This window comes from Eumetopias jubatus, unplaced genomic scaffold (assembly GCF_037043125.1).
Source record: "Eumetopias jubatus isolate StellerSeaLion01/CBP00866 unplaced genomic scaffold, mEumJub1_p1.0 scaffold_10, whole genome shotgun sequence".
Taxonomy (NCBI): Eukaryota; Metazoa; Chordata; class Mammalia; order Carnivora; family Otariidae; genus Eumetopias; species Eumetopias jubatus.
In genome coordinates this window covers 99,455,854-99,476,063 of record NW_028274816.1, presented here as the reverse complement: position 1 = coordinate 99,476,063, position 20,210 = coordinate 99,455,854, and the positions used below count along the sequence as shown (strand labels likewise).

The window sequence follows — 20,210 nt, the reverse complement described above, 5'->3', positions numbered from 1 at the left end:
AACCCAGTGCAGCCGGAGGCCCCGGCTCCGCCAGCAGAGCGCCCCGAGTAGCCTGGGCCCAATGCAGCGCAGCCGGAGGCCCCGGCTCCGCCTGCAGAGCGCCCCGAGGAGCCTGGACACACCCCAGCGCAGCCGGAGGCCCCGGCTCAGCCAGCGGAGCGCCCCGAGGAGGCTGGGCCCACCCCAGCCCAGCCAGAAACCCTGGCTCAGCGTGTAGAGCGCCCCGAGGAGGCTGGACCTAGTCCAGTCCAGCAGGAGGCCCCAACTCTAGTTCCATAGTTTCCTATGGAGTATCTACTTCAACCTTCAGTAAGTGATGAGGTGATAAGTCAACCTATCAGCCACTATCTAACTTATTTAAGGTTTTCCAGTGTTACACATAAATCTGCGGATGTGGAACTTACCATAACTCCAGAGCCGGCTAAGGAGGTTGAATCTTCTACAGCCCAGCAGGAGGCTCCACCTCAGCCTCCTGAGCAGACTGAGGAAGCAGAGCCTTCTCCAACCCAGCGAGAGACCTCAGCTAAGCCTCCAGAGGCGGTTGAGCCTTCAAGTGAGCAGCAACCAGCTCAGCCTTCTCAGTCTCCTGGGCGGCTTGAACCTTTTCTAACTCAGCAGGAGACCCCAGCTCAGTCTTCAGAGCCTCCTGAGGAAGCTAAGCCTCCAAGCGTACAGGAACCACCAGCTCTGCTTTCTGAGCCTAGTGAGGAATGTGAACTTTCTCTGACTCAGCAGGAGATCCCAGCTCAGCCCCCAGAGAATCCTGAAGAGGCAGAACATTCTCTAGCTCAGCAGGAGCCCCCAGCTCCGCTGCCAGAGCCTTTTGGAGAAGCTGAATCTTCCTCAACCCAGGAGGAGACCTCAGCTCAGGCTGCAGAGCTCCCTAATGAGGCAGAATCTTCAACCCAGCAAGAGACCCCAGCTCAGTCTCCAGGAGAGATAGAATCTTCAGCAACCCTGCAAGAACAACCAGCTCAGCCTCCAGAGCTGCCTTCTGGGGAGGTGGAACCTTCTCCAACCCAGCAGGAGCACCCAGCTCAACCTCTAGGGCATCATGAGGTGACCGTTTCGCCTCCAGGTCACCATCATGTTCAATATTTAAACCTGCCCAATGTCAGTGTTAAACCTGCAGATGTGCAGTTTACTATAACACCAGAACCCATTACAGAGGTGGGACCTTTGCCAGTTCAGGATGAGGCTGCAGCTCAGCCCTCTGTGCCCCTTAAAGTGGAACCATTTGCAATGCAGCATGAAGCCCCAACTCGGCCTCTACAGTCCCCTGAGGAAGCTGAACCTTTGCCAGTTCAACAGGAGACTCCAACTGAATCCCCAGAATCTACCACACAGGAGAAACCTCCAACACAGCAGGAAACCCCAGTTCAGCATCCCGAGGGTCCTGGAGAAGTTAACCCTCCCACAACCCAACAGGAGGCCCTGGCTCAGCAATCACAGAGCCCCGAGGGTGAACCATATTCCACCCAGGAGGAGGCCCTGGCCAAACCTCCAGAGACCCAGGAAGAGGGTGAACCTTTTCCACCCCAGCAGGAGGCCCCAGCTGAGCTTCCACAGACCCCTGTAGAGGCCGAACCTTCCTCAATACAGGAGGAGAGCCAGGGGCATCATCCACAGACTCCTGAGAAAGTTAAACCTTCAACCCAGCAGGAGACCCCAGTCCAGCATCCACAAGCCCCCGAGGAAGGAAAACTGTCTCCATCCCAGGAGGAGGCTCCAGCCCAATTTCCACAGACCCCTGAGAAGGGTGAATCTTCAACCCAGGACGAGAGCCAGGGTGGGGATCCACAGACATCTGAGCAGGTTGCACCTTCTCCAACCCAACAAGAAGCCCCAGCTGAGCACCTGCAGACCCCTGAGGGGATCAAACCTTCTACAACCCAGGAGGAGTCCCCAGTTCAGCACCCTCAGGTCCCAGAGGAGGGTGAGCCTTTTCCAACCCAACCGGAGACCCCAACGGAGTATCCAGAGTCTCTTGAGGGGATTGAACGTTCTCCAGGCCATTCAGAGGCCACAGTTCAGCATCCAAATCCCCTTGGGGAGGTTAAACCTGCAACCCATCAGGAGGCCCCAAGTCAGCATCTACAGACCTCTGAGGAAGTTAACCCTTCTGCCATCCAGCAGGAAGCCATAGCTCAGCATCCAGAGCCTTCCGGTGAGGTTGAACCTCCTCCAACCCAACAGGAGGAGGTCCCAGCTTACTCTCCAGAGCATCATGTGGTAACAGTTTCTCCTCTAGGTAGGAGTCAAGCTCAGCTTCTGCTGTTGCCCAGTGTCACTGTTAAACCTGTGGATCTGGCACTAACCATAACTCCAGGGTCCACTAATGAGGTTGAAACTTTTCTACCCCAACAAGAGGCCTCAGCTCAGTCTGCGGTGTTCCCTGAGCAGTTGGAACCTTCTCCAATCCAGCAGGAGGCCCGAGATCATCCAGCACCCCCTGAAAATGTTGAACCTTCTCCAATCCAGCAGGACGCCCGAGATCATCCAGCACCCCCTGAAAATGTTGAACCTTCTCCAATCCAGCAGGAAGTCCCAACTCAGCCTGAAGCTCTTCCTGAGGAAATTGAACCATCTCCAATCCAGCGGGAGGTCCCAGATCAGCCTCCAGCACCCCCTGAAAATTTTGAACCTTTTCCAGTGCAGCAGGGTGTCCCAATTCAGCCTGAAGATCTTCCTGAGGAAATTGAACTTCCTCCAAGCCAGCAGTGGAGCTCAGCTCTGTCTCAAGTGTCTGTTGTGGGTGTAGAACCTTCTCTAGGTCCAGCACGCGGTCCCAGCTCAGCGTCCAAAGCCCAGTGAGGGGATCGGGCCTTCTCCAGTTCAGTATGAGCACCCAGCTCAGTCTCCAGAGTCCTCTACAGATATTGTATCTCAGGCTCCAGTACATCATGAGGTGACATTCTCACCTCTAGGTCCCGGTCAAGCTCAGCATCCAATGTTGCCCAGTACCACAGTTCAACCTATAGTTCTGGAGGCTTCCATAACTCCAGTGCCAACTAAGGTTGAACATTCTCCAGTGCAACAGGAGATCCCTGCTCAGGCTCCAGTTCCCCCTGAGCAGATTGAATTTTCTTCAATCCAGTTCAAGCCTCTTTCCCACTCTCCAGAGATCCCCAAAAATGAATCTCTTCCAGGCCAACAGGAGCTCATAGCTCAGACTCCAGACCCTCCTAACGAGGTAGAACCTGCTTCAGGCCAACAGGAGGTCCTAGCTGAGCCATCAGAGCCCCCTAAGGAGATTGAACCATCTGCAAATGAACATGCAGTCTCAGCTCATCCTCCAAAGCCCACTGAGAAGGTCAAACCTCCACCCCAGCAGGAGGCTCCAGCTCAGTCTTCTGTCCTCCAGCAGGCCCTAGCTACATCTCCTGAGCCCCCCAAGGAGGTAGAACTTTTTCCCACACAGCCAGATTCCCCATCTCAGCCTCCAGAGCCCCCTGAGAAGGTAGAACCATACCCACTCCAGCAGGAAGCCCCTGCTCAGCCTTTAGAGCCCCCTAATGAGGCAGAATCTTCAACCCAGCAGGAGGCTCTAGCTCAGTCTCCAGTTCACCAACAGGCCCCAGCTAAATCTCCTGGGCCCCTTAAGGAGTTAGAACTTTCTCCAACCCAGCAGGAGGCCCCAGCTCAGTCCCCTGTCCCCCAGCAGGCCCCAGCTATATCTCCTGAGCCCCCTAAGGAGGTGGAATCTTCTCCCACACAGCCAGAGGCCCCAGCTCAGCCTTCAGAGCCCCCTGAGAAGGTAGAACCATCTCTAGCCCAGCAGGAAGCCCCAGCTCAGCCTCTAGAACTCCCTGACAAAGTGGAACCTTTTCCAGCCTCTCAAGAGACCCATTCTCAGCTTCCACAGTCTCCTGAGAAGGTAGAATCCTCTCCAGTCCTGCAAGAAGCCCCATCTCTACCTCTAGAGCCCCTTAAGGAGGTAGAACCTTCTCCAACCCAGCAGGAGGCTCTAGCTCAGCCTCCAGAACCACCTAAGGAGGTTGTAGCACAACCTCCAGTCCATAATGAGGTGACAGTTCCACCTCTAGGACAAGCGCAAGCTCAGCATTCAAACTTGCCCAGTGCCACTGTTAAACCTGTTGATCTGGAGCTTACTGTAACTCCAGAACCTACTACAGAGGCTGAGCCTTCCAAGGCCCTGCAGCAGACTCTATCTCTTCCAGAGGACCCCGAGGTGACACTTCCACATCCAGAGCACGTTCAGGCTCAGCAAGAGCATTTGACTGAAGTCACAGCTCAACCTTTAGACCTGGAGCTTACCGTAACTCCAGAACCCACTACAGAGTTTGAACATTCTACAGCCCTGAAGAAAACTACAGCTCCTCCAAAGGACCTCGAAGTGACATTTGCACACCTAGAGCAGGTTCAGACTCAGCATCCAACTTTGGCTGAAGTCACAGTTCAACCTTTGGACCTGGGGCTTACCATGACTCCAGAATTCACTAAGGACACTGAACTTTCTCTACCTAGGCGGGGGACCCCAATTCAGCCTCCAGAGCCACCTAAGCAGGTTGTTGTAGCTCAATCTCCAGTATATCAGGAGGAGATTGTTCAGACACCAGGTCAAGATCAAGCTCAGCATCCATCATCACCCAATGTAACAGTTCAACCTTTGGACCTGGAGCTTACTGTAAGTCCAGAACCCACTAAAGAAGTTGAACAGTTTACAACGCTGAAAAAGACTACATCTCCTCCAAAAGACCTTGAGGTGACACTTGCACTTTCAGAGCAGGTTCAGTCTCACCATCCAACCTTAAATAAAGTCACAGTTAAACCTTTGGACCTGGAACTTACCATGACTCCAGAATCTGCTGCCGAGGTTGAACCTTCTCCAGCCATGCATGAGATCCCAGATCAGCATCCAGAGCCGACTAAGGAACTTGTATCCCAACCTCACATATATCAAGAGGCAGCAGTTCCAACACCACATCAGGATCAAGCTCAGCATTGGTGGTCACCAAATGTGACAGTTCAACCTTTGGATCTGGAGCTTACCATAACTCCAGAATCTACTACAGAGGTTAAACAGTCTACAACCCTGCAGCAGACTACAATTCCTCCAAAGGACCTTGAGGTGACATTTCCACAGTCAGAGCAGGTTCAGGTTCAGCATCCAACCTTAAATAAAGTCACGGTTAAACCTTTGGACCTGGGGCTTACCATCACTCCAGAACCTACTACAGAGACTGAAACTTCTCCAACCATGCAAGAGACCCCAGCTCAGCCTCCAGAGCCACCTAAGGAGGTTGTAGTTCAATATCCATTTCATCAGGAGGTGACAGCTCCACCTCCAAGTAAGGATCAAGGTTAGCATCCAGCATCACCCAGCACCACATTGCATCCTGTGGACTTGGGGCTTACCATTACTCCAAAACCGATTACAGGGGCTGCACGTTCTACAACCATGAAGAAGACTATAGCTCCTCCTCCAAAGGACCTTGAGGTGACACTTGCCCATCCAGAACAGGTTCAGAGTCAACATCCAAACCGGACTGAAGTCACAGTTCTAGCTATGGACCTGGAAATTACTGTAACTGCAGGATCCGATATGGAGGTTCAACCTTCTCCAACCTTGCAAGAGATCCCAGCTCAGCCTCCAGAGCCACCTAAGGAGGTTGTAGTTCAATATCCATTCCATCAGGAGGTGACAGCTCCAACTCCGTGTAAGGATCAAGGTCAGCATCCAGCGTCACCCAGCACCACAGTTCATCATGTGAACTTGGGGCTTACCATTACTCCAGAACCTATTACAGAGCCTACACATTCTACAGCCACGAAGAAGACTATAGCTCCTCCTCCAAAGGACCTTGAGGTGACACTTGCCCATCCAGAACAGGCTCAGAGTCAACATCCAAACCTGACTAAAGTCACGGTTCCACCTATGGACCTGGAAATTACTGTACGTCCGCAACCAGAGTCATCTGAGACAGTTTTTCCCCCAACGACCCAGCATTCAGTGCTGCATTTTGTAAAATATACCCCAGAAAAGTCATACGCAACTTTAACTGAGCAACCAGAAGAGAATGCTACCACGAACATCAACATATGTGAGCTCTGTATCTGCAAAGATGAGACGCTGTCGTGTACTGGTTTCAGCCCAAAGCAGAGGCTCCACAGAGTGCCTGTGCCAGAGCCCAGCACCTACAATGGCACCTTCACCATCTTGTAAGAATTGCCTTTCCTCATTTGTTCTCTGCCTCCTGCTTGCCATGGCAGCCTTTTCTTCGAGGTCTTCCTGGGCCTTCCTCATCTCCCCAACCCATGTTGACTTTCTGTTTTTACCTTTTCTCTGTCAACTGTCCCTTATCTTGGTTTTGCCAATTCAGCAGGGGTCTCCATCTCCACCTCCAGAGATCCTTAAGGAAGCTGTAAACCCACAGGAGGCCCCAGCTGAGCCTTCAAGTACCGTTGAAGAGATCAAACCTTCAGTCCAACAGGAAGCCTCCGATCACCCTACACAGGCCCCTGAGGAAGTAGAACTTTTGACCCCTCAGGAGGCCCAAGCTCAACCTCCAGAGCCATCTAAGGAGACGGTACCTCAACCAACAGCACATGAGGGGAATGTGCCATCTCTAAGTAAGAATGAAGCTCAGTGGCCAAACTTCTCCAACGTCACTGTTAAACCTGTGGATCTGGTACTTACTGTAACTCTAACTCAGCCTCCAGAGCGCACCGAGGAGGCTCAGGCTTCTCCAACCCAGCAGGAGGCCCCAGCTCAGCCTGTAGAGCGCCCCGAGGATGCTGTGCCTACACCAGTCCAGCTAGAGGCCCCAGTTGAGCCACTAGATCTCCCCGAGGAGGCTGGGCCCACTGCAGTCCAGCTGGAGGTGCCGGCTTGGCCAGCAGAGCTCCCCGAGGAGGCTGGGCCCATCCCAGCCAAGCCGGAGGTCCCGGCTCAGCCTGCAGAGCGCCCTGAGGCTGCTGGGCCCACCCCAGCCCTGCCGGAGGCCCCGGCTCCTGCTGCAGAGCGCCCCGAGGAGCCTGGGCCCAACCCAGTGCAGCCGGAGGCCCCGGCTCCGCCAGCAGAGCGCCCCGAGTAGCCTGGGCCCAATGCAGCGCAGCCGGAGGCCCCGGCTCCGCCTGCAGAGCGCCCCGAGGAGCCTGGACACACCCCAGCGCAGCCGGAGGCCCCGGCTCAGCCAGCGGAGCGCCCCGAGGAGGCTGGGCCCACCCCAGCCCAGCCAGAAACCCTGGCTCAGCGTGTAGAGCGCCCCGAGGAGGCTGGACCTAGTCCAGTCCAGCAGGAGGCCCCAACTCTAGTTCCATAGTTTCCTATGGAGTATCTACTTCAACCTTCAGTAAGTGATGAGGTGATAAGTCAACCTATCAGCCACTATCTAACTTATTTAAGGTTTTCCAGTGTTACACATAAATCTGCGGATGTGGAACTTACCATAACTCCAGAGCCGGCTAAGGAGGTTGAATCTTCTACAGCCCAGCAGGAGGCTCCACCTCAGCCTCCTGAGCAGACTGAGGAAGCAGAGCCTTCTCCAACCCAGCGAGAGACCTCAGCTAAGCCTCCAGAGGCGGTTGAGCCTTCAAGTGAGCAGCAACCAGCTCAGCCTTCTCAGTCTCCTGGGCGGCTTGAACCTTTTCTAACTCAGCAGGAGACCCCAGCTCAGTCTTCAGAGCCTCCTGAGGAAGCTAAGCCTCCAAGCGTACAGGAACCACCAGCTCTGCTTTCTGAGCCTAGTGAGGAATGTGAACTTTCTCTGACTCAGCAGGAGATCCCAGCTCAGCCCCCAGAGAATCCTGAAGAGGCAGAACATTCTCTAGCTCAGCAGGAGCCCCCAGCTCCGCTGCCAGAGCCTTTTGGAGAAGCTGAATCTTCCTCAACCCAGGAGGAGACCTCAGCTCAGGCTGCAGAGCTCCCTAATGAGGCAGAATCTTCAACCCAGCAAGAGACCCCAGCTCAGTCTCCAGGAGAGATAGAATCTTCAGCAACCCTGCAAGAACAACCAGCTCAGCCTCCAGAGCTGCCTTCTGGGGAGGTGGAACCTTCTCCAACCCAGCAGGAGCACCCAGCTCAACCTCTAGGGCATCATGAGGTGACCGTTTCGCCTCCAGGTCACCATCATGTTCAATATTTAAACCTGCCCAATGTCAGTGTTAAACCTGCAGATGTGCAGTTTACTATAACACCAGAACCCATTACAGAGGTGGGACCTTTGCCAGTTCAGGATGAGGCTGCAGCTCAGCCCTCTGTGCCCCTTAAAGTGGAACCATTTGCAATGCAGCATGAAGCCCCAACTCGGCCTCTACAGTCCCCTGAGGAAGCTGAACCTTTGCCAGTTCAACAGGAGACTCCAACTGAATCCCCAGAATCTACCACACAGGAGAAACCTCCAACACAGCAGGAAACCCCAGTTCAGCATCCCGAGGGTCCTGGAGAAGTTAACCCTCCCACAACCCAACAGGAGGCCCTGGCTCAGCAATCACAGAGCCCCGAGGGTGAACCATATTCCACCCAGGAGGAGGCCCTGGCCAAACCTCCAGAGACCCAGGAAGAGGGTGAACCTTTTCCACCCCAGCAGGAGGCCCCAGCTGAGCTTCCACAGACCCCTGTAGAGGCCGAACCTTCCTCAATACAGGAGGAGAGCCAGGGGCATCATCCACAGACTCCTGAGAAAGTTAAACCTTCAACCCAGCAGGAGACCCCAGTCCAGCATCCACAAGCCCCCGAGGAAGGAAAACTGTCTCCATCCCAGGAGGAGGCTCCAGCCCAATTTCCACAGACCCCTGAGAAGGGTGAATCTTCAACCCAGGACGAGAGCCAGGGTGGGGATCCACAGACATCTGAGCAGGTTGCACCTTCTCCAACCCAACAAGAAGCCCCAGCTGAGCACCTGCAGACCCCTGAGGGGATCAAACCTTCTACAACCCAGGAGGAGTCCCCAGTTCAGCACCCTCAGGTCCCAGAGGAGGGTGAGCCTTTTCCAACCCAACCGGAGACCCCAACGGAGTATCCAGAGTCTCTTGAGGGGATTGAACGTTCTCCAGGCCATTCAGAGGCCACAGTTCAGCATCCAAATCCCCTTGGGGAGGTTAAACCTGCAACCCATCAGGAGGCCCCAAGTCAGCATCTACAGACCTCTGAGGAAGTTAACCCTTCTGCCATCCAGCAGGAAGCCATAGCTCAGCATCCAGAGCCTTCCGGTGAGGTTGAACCTCCTCCAACCCAACAGGAGGAGGTCCCAGCTTACTCTCCAGAGCATCATGTGGTAACAGTTTCTCCTCTAGGTAGGAGTCAAGCTCAGCTTCTGCTGTTGCCCAGTGTCACTGTTAACCTGTGGATCTGGCACTAACCATAACTCCAGGGTCCACTAATGAGGTTGAAACTTTTCTACCCCAACAAGAGGCCTCAGCTCAGTCTGCGGTGTTCCCTGAGCAGTTGGAACCTTCTCCAATCCAGCAGGAGGCCCGAGATCATCCAGCACCCCTGAAAATGTTGAACCTTCTCCAATCCAGCAGGACGCCCGAGATCATCCAGCACCCCTGAAAATGTTGAACCTTCTCCAATCCAGCAGGAAGTCCCAACTCAGCCTGAAGCTCTTCCTGAGGAAATTGAACCATCTCCAATCCAGCGGGAGGTCCCAGATCAGCCTCCAGCACCCCCTGAAAATTTTGAACCTTTCCAGTGCAGCAGGGTGTCCCAATTCAGCCTGAAGATCTTCCTGAGGAAATTGAACTTCCTCCAAGCCAGCAGTGGAGCTCAGCTCTGTCTCAAGTGTCTGTTGTGGGTGTAGAACCTTCTCTAGGTCCAGCACGCGGTCCCAGCTCAGCGTCCAAAGCCCAGTGAGGGGATCGGGCCTTCTCCAGTTCAGTATGAGCACCCAGCTCAGTCTCCAGAGTCCTCTACAGATATTGTATCTCAGGCTCCAGTACATCATGAGGTGACATTCTCACCTCTAGGTCCCGTCAAGCTCAGCATCCAATGTTGCCCAGTACCACAGTTCAACCTATAGTTCTGGAGGCTTCCATAACTCCAGTGCCAACTAAGGTTGAACATTCTCCAGTGCAACAGGAGATCCCTGCTCAGGCTCCAGTTCCCCCTGAGCAGATTGAATTTTCTTCAATCCAGTTCAAGGCCTCTTTCCCACTCTCCAGAGATCCCCAAAAATGAATCTCTTCCAGGCCAACAGGAGCTCATAGCTCAGACTCCAGACCCTCCTAACGAGGTAGAACCTGCTTCAGGCCAACAGGAGGTCCTAGCTGAGCCATCAGAGCCCCCTAAGGAGATTGAACCATCTGCAAATGAACATGCAGTCTCAGCTCATCCTCCAAAGCCCACTGAGAAGGTCAAACCTCCACCCCAGCAGGAGGCTCCAGCTCAGTCTTCTGTCCTCCAGCAGGCCCTAGCTACATCTCCTGAGCCCCCCAAGGAGGTAGAACTTTTTCCCACACAGCCAGATTCCCCATCTCAGCCTCCAGAGCCCCCTGAGAAGGTAGAACCATACCCACTCCAGCAGGAAGCCCCTGCTCAGCCTTTAGAGCCCCACTAATGAGGCAGAATCTTCAACCCAGCAGGAGGCTCTAGCTCAGTCTCCAGTTCACCAACAGGCCCCAGCTAAATCTCCTGGGCCCCTTAAGGAGTTAGAACTTTCTCCAACCCAGCAGGAGGCCCCAGCTCAGTCCCCTGTCCCCCAGCAGGCCCCAGCTATATCTCCTGAGCCCCCTAAGGAGGTGGAATCTTCTCCCACACAGCCAGAGGCCCCAGCTCAGCCTTCAGAGCCCCCTGAGAAGGTAGAACCATCTCTAGCCCAGCAGGAAGCCCCAGCTCAGCCTCTAGAACTCCCTGACAAAGTGGAACCTTTTCCAGCCTCTCAAGAGACCCATTCTCAGCTTCCACAGTCTCCTGAGAAGGTAGAATCCTCTCCAGTCCTGCAAGAAGCCCCATCTCTACCTCTAGAGCCCCTTAAGGAGGTAGAACCTTCTCCAAACCCAGCAGGAGGCTCTAGCTCAGCCTCCAGAACCACCTAAGGAGGTTGTAGCACAACCTCCAGTCCATAATGAGGTGACAGTTCCACCTCTAGGACAAGCGCAAGCTCAGCATTCAAACTTGCCCAGTGCCACTGTTAAACCTGTTGATCTGGAGCTTACTGTAACTCCAGAACCTACTACAGAGGCTGAGCCTTCCAAGGCCCTGCAGCAGACTCTATCTCTTCCAGAGGACCCGAGGTGACACTTCCACATCCAGAGCACGTTCAGGCTCAGCAAGAGCATTTGACTGAAGTCACAGCTCAACCTTTAGACCTGGAGCTTACCGTAACTCCAGAACCCACTACAGAGTTTGAACATTCTACAGCCCTGAAGAAAACTACAGCTCCTCCAAAGGACCTCGAAGTGACATTTGCACACCTAGAGCAGGTTCAGACTCAGCATCCAACTTTGGCTGAAGTCACAGTTCAACCTTTGGACCTGGGGCTTACCATGACTCCAGAATTCACTAAGGACACTGAACTTTCTCTACCTAGGCGGGGGACCCCAATTCAGCCTCCAGAGCCACCTAAGCAGGTTGTTGTAGCTCAATCTCCAGTATATCAGGAGGAGATTGTTCAGACACCAGGTCAAGATCAAGCTCAGCATCCATCATCACCCAATGTAACAGTTCAACCTTTGGACCTGGAGCTTACTGTAAGTCCAGAACCCACTAAAGAAGTTGACACAGTTATACAACGCTGAAAAAGACTACATCTCCTCCAAAAGACCTTGAGGTGACACTTGCACTTTCAGAGCAGGTTCAGTCTCACCATCCAACCTTAAATAAAGTCACAGTTAAACCTTTGGACCTGGAACTTACCATGACTCCAGAATCTGCTGCCGAGGTTGAACCTTCTCCAGCCATGCATGAGATCCCAGATCAGCATCCAGAGCCGACTAAGGAACTTGTATCCCAACCTCACATATATCAAGAGGCAGCAGTTCCAACACCACATCAGGATCAAGCTCAGCATTGGTGGTCACCAAATGTGACAGTTCAACCTTTGGATCTGGAGCTTACCATAACTCCAGAATCTACTACAGAGGTTAAACAGTCTACAACCCTGCAGCAGACTACAATTCCTCCAAAGGACCTTGAGGTGACATTTCCACAGTCAGAGCAGGTTCAGGTTCAGCATCCAACCTTAAATAAAGTCACGGTTAAACCTTTGGACCTGGGGCTTACCATCACTCCAGAACCTACTACAGAGACTGAAACTTCTCCAACCATGCAAGAGACCCCAGCTCAGCCTCCAGAGCCACCTAAGGAGGTTGTAGTTCAATATCCATTTCATCAGGAGGTGACAGTTCCACCTCCAAGTAAGGATCAAGGTTAGCATCCAGCATCACCCAGCACCACATTGCATCCTGTGGACTTGGGGCTTACCATTACTCCAAAACCGATTACAGGGGCTGCACGTTCTACAACCATGAAGAAGACTATAGCTCCTCCTCCAAAGGACCTTGAGGTGACACTTGCCCATCCAGAACAGGCTCAGAGTCAACATCCAAACCTGACTAAAGTCACGGTTCCACCTATGGACCTGGAAATTACTGTACGTCCGCAACCAGAGTCATCTGAGACAGTTTTTCCCCCAACGACCCAGCATTCAGTGCTGCATTTTGTAAAATATACCCCAGAAAAGTCATACGCAACTTTAACTGAGCAACCAGAAGAGAATGCTACCACGAACATCAACATATGTGAGCTCTGTATCTGCAAAGATGAGACGCTGTCGTGTACTGGTTTCAGCCCAAAGCAGAGGCTCCACAGAGTGCCTGTGCCAGAGCCCAGCACCTACAATGGCACCTTCACCATCTTGTAAGAATTGCCTTTCCTCATTTGTTCTCTGCCTCCTGCTTGCCATGGCAGCCTTTTCTTCGAGGTCTTCCTGGGCCTTCCTCATCTCCCCAACCCATGTTGACTTTCTGTTTTTACCTTTTCTCTGTCAACTGTCCCTTATCTTGGTTTTGCCAATTCAGCAGGGGTCTCCATCTCCACCTCCAGAGATCCTTAAGGAAGCTGTAAACCCACAGGAGGCCCCAGCTGAGCCTTCAAGTACCGTTGAAGAGATCAAACCTTCAGTCCAACAGGAAGCCTCCGATCACCCTACACAGGCCCCTGAGGAAGTAGAACCTTTGACCCCTCAGGAGGCCCAAGCTCAACCTCCAGAGCCATCTAAGGAGACGGTACCTCAACCAACAGCACATGAGGGGAATGTGCCATCTCTAAGTAAGAATGAAGCTCAGTGGCCAAACTTCTCCAACGTCACTGTTAAACCTGTGGATCTGGTACTTACTGTAACTCTAACTCAGCCTCCAGAGCGCACCGAGGAGGCTCAGGCTTCTCCAACCCAGCAGGAGGCCCCAGCTCAGCCTGTAGAGCGCCCCGAGGATGCTGTGCCTACACCAGTCCAGCTAGAGGCCCCAGTTGAGCCACTAGATCTCCCCGAGGAGGCTGGGCCCACTGCAGTCCAGCTGGAGGTGCCGGCTTGGCCAGCAGAGCTCCCCGAGGAGGCTGGGCCCATCCCAGCCAAGCCGGAGGTCCCGGCTCAGCCTGCAGAGCGCCCTGAGGCTGCTGGGCCCACCCCAGCCCTGCCGGAGGCCCCGGCTCCTGCTGCAGAGCGCCCCGAGGAGCCTGGGCCCAACCCAGTGCAGCCGGAGGCCCCGGCTCCGCCAGCAGAGCGCCCCGAGTAGCCTGGGCCCAATGCAGCGCAGCCGGAGGCCCCGGCTCCGCCTGCAGAGCGCCCCGAGGAGCCTGGACACACCCCAGCGCAGCCGGAGGCCCCGGCTCAGCCAGCGGAGCGCCCCGAGGAGGCTGGGCCCACCCCAGCCCAGCCAGAAACCCTGGCTCAGCGTGTAGAGCGCCCCGAGGAGGCTGGACCTAGTCCAGTCCAGCAGGAGGCCCCAACTCTAGTTCCATAGTTTCCTATGGAGTATCTACTTCAACCTTCAGTAAGTGATGAGGTGATAAGTCAACCTATCAGCCACTATCTAACTTATTTAAGGTTTTCCAGTGTTACACATAAATCTGCGGATGTGGAACTTACCATAACTCCAGAGCCGGCTAAGGAGGTTGAATCTTCTACAGCCCAGCAGGAGGCTCCACCTCAGCCTCCTGAGCAGACTGAGGAAGCAGAGCCTTCTCCAACCCAGCGAGAGACCTCAGCTAAGCCTCCAGAGGCGGTTGAGCCTTCAAGTGAGCAGCAACCAGCTCAGCCTTCTCAGTCTCCTGGGCGGCTTGAACCTTTTCTAACTCAGCAGGAGACCCCAGCTCAGTCTTCGGAGCCTCCTGAGGAAGCTAAGCCTCCAAGCGTACAGGAACCACCAGCTCTGCTTTCTGAGCCTAGTGAGGAATGTGAACTTTCTCTGACTCAGCAGGAGATCCCAGCTCAGCCCCCAGAGAATCCTGAAGAGGCAGAACATTCTCTAGCTCAGCAGGAGCCCCCAGCTCCGCTGCCAGAGCCTTTTGGAGAAGCTGAATCTTCCTCAACCCAGGAGGAGACCTCAGCTCAGGCTGCAGAGCTCCCTAATGAGGCAGAATCTTCAACCCAGCAAGAGACCCCAGCTCAGTCTCCAGGAGAGATAGAATCTTCAGCAACCCTGCAAGAACAACCAGCTCAGCCTCCAGAGCTGCCTTCTGGGGAGGTGGAACCTTCTCCAACCCAGCAGGAGCACCCAGCTCAACCTCTAGGGCATCATGAGGTGACCGTTTCGCCTCCAGGTCACCATCATGTTCAATATTTAAACCTGCCCAATGTCAGTGTTAAACCTGCAGATGTGCAGTTTACTATAACACCAGAACCCATTACAGAGGTGGGACCTTTGCCAGTTCAGGATGAGGCTGCAGCTCAGCCCTCTGTGCCCCTTAAAGTGGAACCATTTGCAATGCAGCATGAAGCCCCAACTCGGCCTCTACAGTCCCCTGAGGAAGCTGAACCTTTGCCAGTTCAACAGGAGACTCCAACTGAATCCCCAGAATCTACCACACAGGAGAAACCTCCAACACAGCAGGAAACCCCAGTTCAGCATCCCGAGGGTCCTGGAGAAGTTAACCCTCCCACAACCCAACAGGAGGCCCTGGCTCAGCAATCACAGAGCCCCGAGGGTGAACCATATTCCACCCAGGAGGAGGCCCTGGCCAAACCTCCAGAGACCCAGGAAGAGGGTGAACCTTTTCCACCCCAGCAGGAGGCCCCAGCTGAGCTTCCACAGACCCCTGTAGAGGCCGAACCTTCCTCAATACAGGAGGAGAGCCAGGGGCATCATCCACAGACTCCTGAGAAAGTTAAACCTTCAACCCAGCAGGAGACCCCAGTCCAGCATCCACAAGCCCCTGAGGAAGGAAAACTGTCTCCATCCCAGGAGGAGGCTCCAGCCCAATTTCCACAGACCCCTGAGAAGGGTGAATCTTCAACCCAGGACGAGAGCCAGGGTGGGGATCCACAGACATCTGAGCAGGTTGCACCTTCTCCAACCCAACAAGAAGCCCCAGCTGAGCACCTGCAGACCCCTGAGGGGATCAAACCTTCTACAACCCAGGAGGAGTCCCCAGTTCAGCACCCTCAGGTCCCAGAGGAGGGTGAGCCTTTTCCAACCCAACCGGAGACCCCAACGGAGTATCCAGAGTCTCTTGAGGGGATTGAACGTTCTCCAGGCCATTCAGAGGCCACAGTTCAGCATCCAAATCCCCTTGGGGAGGTTAAACCTGCAACCCATCAGGAGGCCCCAAGTCAGCATCTACAGACCTCTGAGGAAGTTAACCCTTCTGCCATCCAGCAGGAAGCCATAGCTCAGCATCCAGAGCCTTCCGGTGAGGTTGAACCTCCTCCAACCCAACAGGAGGAGGTCCCAGCTTACTCTCCAGAGCATCATGTGGTAACAGTTTCTCCTCTAGGTAGGAGTCAAGCTCAGCTTCTGCTGTTGCCCAGTGTCACTGTTAAACCTGTGGATCTGGCACTAACCATAACTCCAGGGTCCACTAATGAGGTTGAAACTTTTCTACCCCAACAAGAGGCCTCAGCTCAGTCTGCGGTGTTCCCTGAGCAGTTGGAACCTTCTCCAATCCAGCAGGAGGCCCGAGATCATCCAGCACCCCCTGAAAATGTTGAACCTTCTCCAATCCAGCAGGACGCCCGAGATCATCCAGCACCCCCTGAAAATGTTGAACCTTCTCCAATCCAGCAGGAAGTCCCAACTCAGCCTGAAGCTCTTCCTGAGGAAATTGAACCATCTCCAATCCAGCGGGAGGTCCCAGATCAGCCTCCAGCACCCCCTGAAAATTTTGAACCTTTTCCAGTGCAGCAGGGTGTCCCAATTCAGCCTGAAGATCTTCCTGAGGAAATTGAACTTCCTCCAAGCCAGCAGTGGAGCTCAGCTCTGTCTCAAGTGTCTGTTGTGGGTGTAGAACCTTCTCTAGGTCCAGCACGCGGTCCCAGCTCAGCGTCCAAAGCCCAGTGAGGGGATCGGGCCTTCTCCAGTTCAGTATGAGCACCCAGCTCAGTCTCCAGAGTCCTCTACAGATATTGTATCTCAGGCTCCAGTACATCATGAGGTGACATTCTCACCTCTAGGTCCCGGTCAAGCTCAGCATCCAATGTTGCCCAGTACCACAGTTCAACCTATAGTTCTGGAGGCTTCCATAACTCCAGTGCCAACTAAGGTTGAACATTCTCCAGTGCAACAGGAGATCCCTGCTCAGGCTCCAGTTCCCCCTGAGCAGATTGAATTTTCTTCAATCCAGTTCAAGCCTCTTTCCCACTCTCCAGAGATCCCCAAAAATGAATCTCTTCCAGGCCAACAGGAGCTCATAGCTCAGACTCCAGACCCTCCTAACGAGGTAGAACCTGCTTCAGGCCAACAGGAGGTCCTAGCTGAGCCATCAGAGCCCCCTAAGGAGATTGAACCATCTGCAAATGAACATGCAGTCTCAGCTCATCCTCCAAAGCCCACTGAGAAGGTCAAACCTCCACCCCAGCAGGAGGCTCCAGCTCAGTCTTCTGTCCTCCAGCAGGCCCTAGCTACATCTCCTGAGCCCCCCAAGGAGGTAGAACTTTTTCCCACACAGCCAGATTCCCCATCTCAGCCTCCAGAGCCCCCTGAGAAGGTAGAACCATACCCACTCCAGCAGGAAGCCCCTGCTCAGCCTTTAGAGCCCCCTAATGAGGCAGAATCTTCAACCCAGCAGGAGGCTCTAGCTCAGTCTCCAGTTCACCAACAGGCCCCAGCTAAATCTCCTGGGCCCCTTAAGGAGTTAGAACTTTCTCCAACCCAGCAGGAGGCCCCAGCTCAGTCCCCTGTCCCCCAGCAGGCCCCAGCTATATCTCCTGAGCCCCCTAAGGAGGTGGAATCTTCTCCCACACAGCCAGAGGCCCCAGCTCAGCCTTCAGAGCCCCCTGAGAAGGTAGAACCATCTCTAGCCCAGCAGGAAGCCCCAGCTCAGCCTCTAGAACTCCCTGACAAAGTGGAACCTTTTCCAGCCTCTCAAGAGACCCATTCTCAGCTTCCACAGTCTCCTGAGAAGGTAGAATCCTCTCCAGTCCTGCAAGAAGCCCCATCTCTACCTCTAGAGCCCCTTAAGGAGGTAGAACCTTCTCCAACCCAGCAGGAGGCTCTAGCTCAGCCTCCAGAACCACCTAAGGAGGTTGTAGCACAACCTCCAGTCCATAATGAGGTGACAGTTCCACCTCTAGGACAAGCGCAAGCTCAGCATTCAAACTTGCCCAGTGCCACTGTTAAACCTGTTGATCTGGAGCTTACTGTAACTCCAGAACCTACTACAGAGGCTGAGCCTTCCAAGGCCCTGCAGCAGACTCTATCTCTTCCAGAGGACCCCGAGGTGACACTTCCACATCCAGAGCACGTTCAGGCTCAGCAAGAGCATTTGACTGAAGTCACAGCTCAACCTTTAGACCTGGAGCTTACCGTAACTCCAGAACCCACTACAGAGTTTGAACATTCTACAGCCCTGAAGAAAACTACAGCTCCTCCAAAGGACCTCGAAGTGACATTTGCACACCTAGAGCAGGTTCAGACTCAGCATCCAACTTTGGCTGAAGTCACAGTTCAACCTTTGGACCTGGGGCTTACCATGACTCCAGAATTCACTAAGGACACTGAACTTTCTCTACCTAGGCGGGGGACCCCAATTCAGCCTCCAGAGCCACCTAAGCAGGTTGTTGTAGCTCAATCTCCAGTATATCAGGAGGAGATTGTTCAGACACCAGGTCAAGATCAAGCTCAGCATCCATCATCACCCAATGTAACAGTTCAACCTTTGGACCTGGAGCTTACTGTAAGTCCAGAACCCACTAAAGAAGTTGAACAGTTTACAACGCTGAAAAAGACTACATCTCCTCCAAAAGACCTTGAGGTGACACTTGCACTTTCAGAGCAGGTTCAGTCTCACCATCCAACCTTAAATAAAGTCACAGTTAAACCTTTGGACCTGGAACTTACCATGACTCCAGAATCTGCTGCCGAGGTTGAACCTTCTCCAGCCATGCATGAGATCCCAGATCAGCATCCAGAGCCGACTAAGGAACTTGTATCCCAACCTCACATATATCAAGAGGCAGCAGTTCCAACACCACATCAGGATCAAGCTCAGCATTGGTGGTCACCAAATGTGACAGTTCAACCTTTGGATCTGGAGCTTACCATAACTCCAGAATCTACTACAGAGGTTAAACAGTCTACAACCCTGCAGCAGACTACAATTCCTCCAAAGGACCTTGAGGTGACATTTCCACAGTCAGAGCAGGTTCAGGTTCAGCATCCAACCTTAAATAAAGTCACGGTTAAACCTTTGGACCTGGGGCTTACCATCACTCCAGAACCTACTACAGAGACTGAAACTTCTCCAACCATGCAAGAGACCCCAGCTCAGCCTCCAGAGCCACCTAAGGAGGTTGTAGTTCAATATCCATTTCATCAGGAGGTGACAGCTCCACCTCCAAGTAAGGATCAAGGTTAGCATCCAGCATCACCCAGCACCACATTGCATCCTGTGGACTTGGGGCTTACCATTACTCCAAAACCGATTACAGGGGCTGCACGTTCTACAACCATGAAGAAGACTATAGCTCCTCCTCCAAAGGACCTTGAGGTGACACTTGCCCATCCAGAACAGGTTCAGAGTCAACATCCAAACCGGACTGAAGTCACAGTTCTAGCTATGGACCTGGAAATTACTGTAACTGCAGGATCCGATATGGAGGTTCAACCTTCTCCAACCTTGCAAGAGATCCCAGCTCAGCCTCCAGAGCCACCTAAGGAGGTTGTAGTTCAATATCCATTCCATCAGGAGGTGACAGCTCCAACTCCGTGTAAGGATCAAGGTCAGCATCCAGCGTCACCCAGCACCACAGTTCATCATGTGAACTTGGGGCTTACCATTACTCCAGAACCTATTACAGAGCCTACACATTCTACAGCCACGAAGAAGACTATAGCTCCTCCTCCAAAGGACCTTGAGGTGACACTTGCCCATCCAGAACAGGCTCAGAGTCAACATCCAAACCTGACTAAAGTCACGGTTCCACCTATGGACCTGGAAATTACTGTACGTCCGCAACCAGAGTCATCTGAGACAGTTTTTCCCCCAACGACCCAGCATTCAGTGCTGCATTTTGTAAAATATACCCCAGAAAAGTCATACGCAACTTTAACTGAGCAACCAGAAGAGAATGCTACCACGAACATCAACATATGTGAGCTCTGTATCTGCAAAGATGAGACGCTGTCGTGTACTGGTTTCAGCCCAAAGCAGAGGCTCCACAGAGTGCCTGTGCCAGAGCCCAGCACCTACAATGGCACCTTCACCATCTTGTAAGAATTGCCTTTCCTCATTTGTTCTCTGCCTCCTGCTTGCCATGGCAGCCTTTTCTTCGAGGTCTTCCTGGGCCTTCCTCATCTCCCCAACCCATGTTGACTTTCTGTTTTTACCTTTTCTCTGTCAACTGTCCCTTATCTTGGTTTTGCCAATTCAGCAGGGGTCTCCATCTCCACCTCCAGAGATCCTTAAGGAAGCTGTAAACCCACAGGAGGCCCCAGCTGAGCCTTCAAGTACCGTTGAAGAGATCAAACCTTCAGTCCAACAGGAAGCCTCCGATCACCCTACACAGGCCCCTGAGGAAGTAGAACCTTTGACCCCTCAGGAGGCCCAAGCTCAACCTCCAGAGCCATCTAAGGAGACGGTACCTCAACCAACA

The 20,210-nt window shown here is 53.6% G+C and overlaps 5 protein-coding genes and 1 pseudogene across 5 annotated transcripts; all 6 read left to right on the top strand.

Annotated features, from left to right (window-relative positions):
• Nucleotides 1-259: 259 nt before the first annotated feature.
• On the top strand, nt 260-2,814 carry LOC148163439 (uncharacterized). The gene has a single exon (XM_088027095.1). It carries the CDS (start codon nt 286-288, stop codon nt 2,812-2,814), a length of 2,529 nt encoding a protein of 842 aa, XP_087883221.1. The 5' UTR covers nt 260-285.
• A 136-nt stretch (nt 2,815-2,950) lies between these two features.
• LOC148163438 (uncharacterized) lies at nt 2,951-5,624 on the top strand. Its single transcript, XM_088027094.1, has one exon. It carries the CDS (start codon nt 2,951-2,953, stop codon nt 5,327-5,329), a length of 2,379 nt encoding a protein of 792 aa, XP_087883220.1. The 3' UTR covers nt 5,330-5,624.
• Nucleotides 5,625-7,266: 1,642 nt separating this feature from the next.
• LOC148163437 (uncharacterized) lies at nt 7,267-9,331 on the top strand. The gene has a single exon (XM_088028231.1). It carries the CDS (start codon nt 7,293-7,295, stop codon nt 9,321-9,323), a length of 2,031 nt encoding a protein of 676 aa, XP_087884357.1. The 5' UTR covers nt 7,267-7,292; the 3' UTR covers nt 9,324-9,331.
• A 2,373-nt stretch (nt 9,332-11,704) lies between these two features.
• On the top strand, nt 11,705-13,549 carry LOC148163436 (leucine-rich repeat-containing protein 37A2-like; annotated as a pseudogene).
• Nucleotides 13,550-14,302: 753 nt separating this feature from the next.
• Nucleotides 14,303-16,458, top strand: LOC148163435 (uncharacterized). Its single transcript, XM_088027093.1, has one exon. The coding sequence runs from the start codon at nt 14,887-14,889 to the stop codon at nt 16,456-16,458; it is 1,572 nt and encodes a 523-aa protein (XP_087883219.1). The 5' UTR covers nt 14,303-14,886.
• Nucleotides 16,459-16,594: 136 nt separating this feature from the next.
• On the top strand, nt 16,595-19,268 carry LOC148163434 (uncharacterized). The gene has a single exon (XM_088027092.1). It carries the CDS (start codon nt 16,595-16,597, stop codon nt 18,971-18,973), a length of 2,379 nt encoding a protein of 792 aa, XP_087883218.1. The 3' UTR covers nt 18,974-19,268.
• Nucleotides 19,269-20,210: the final 942 nt, after the last annotated feature.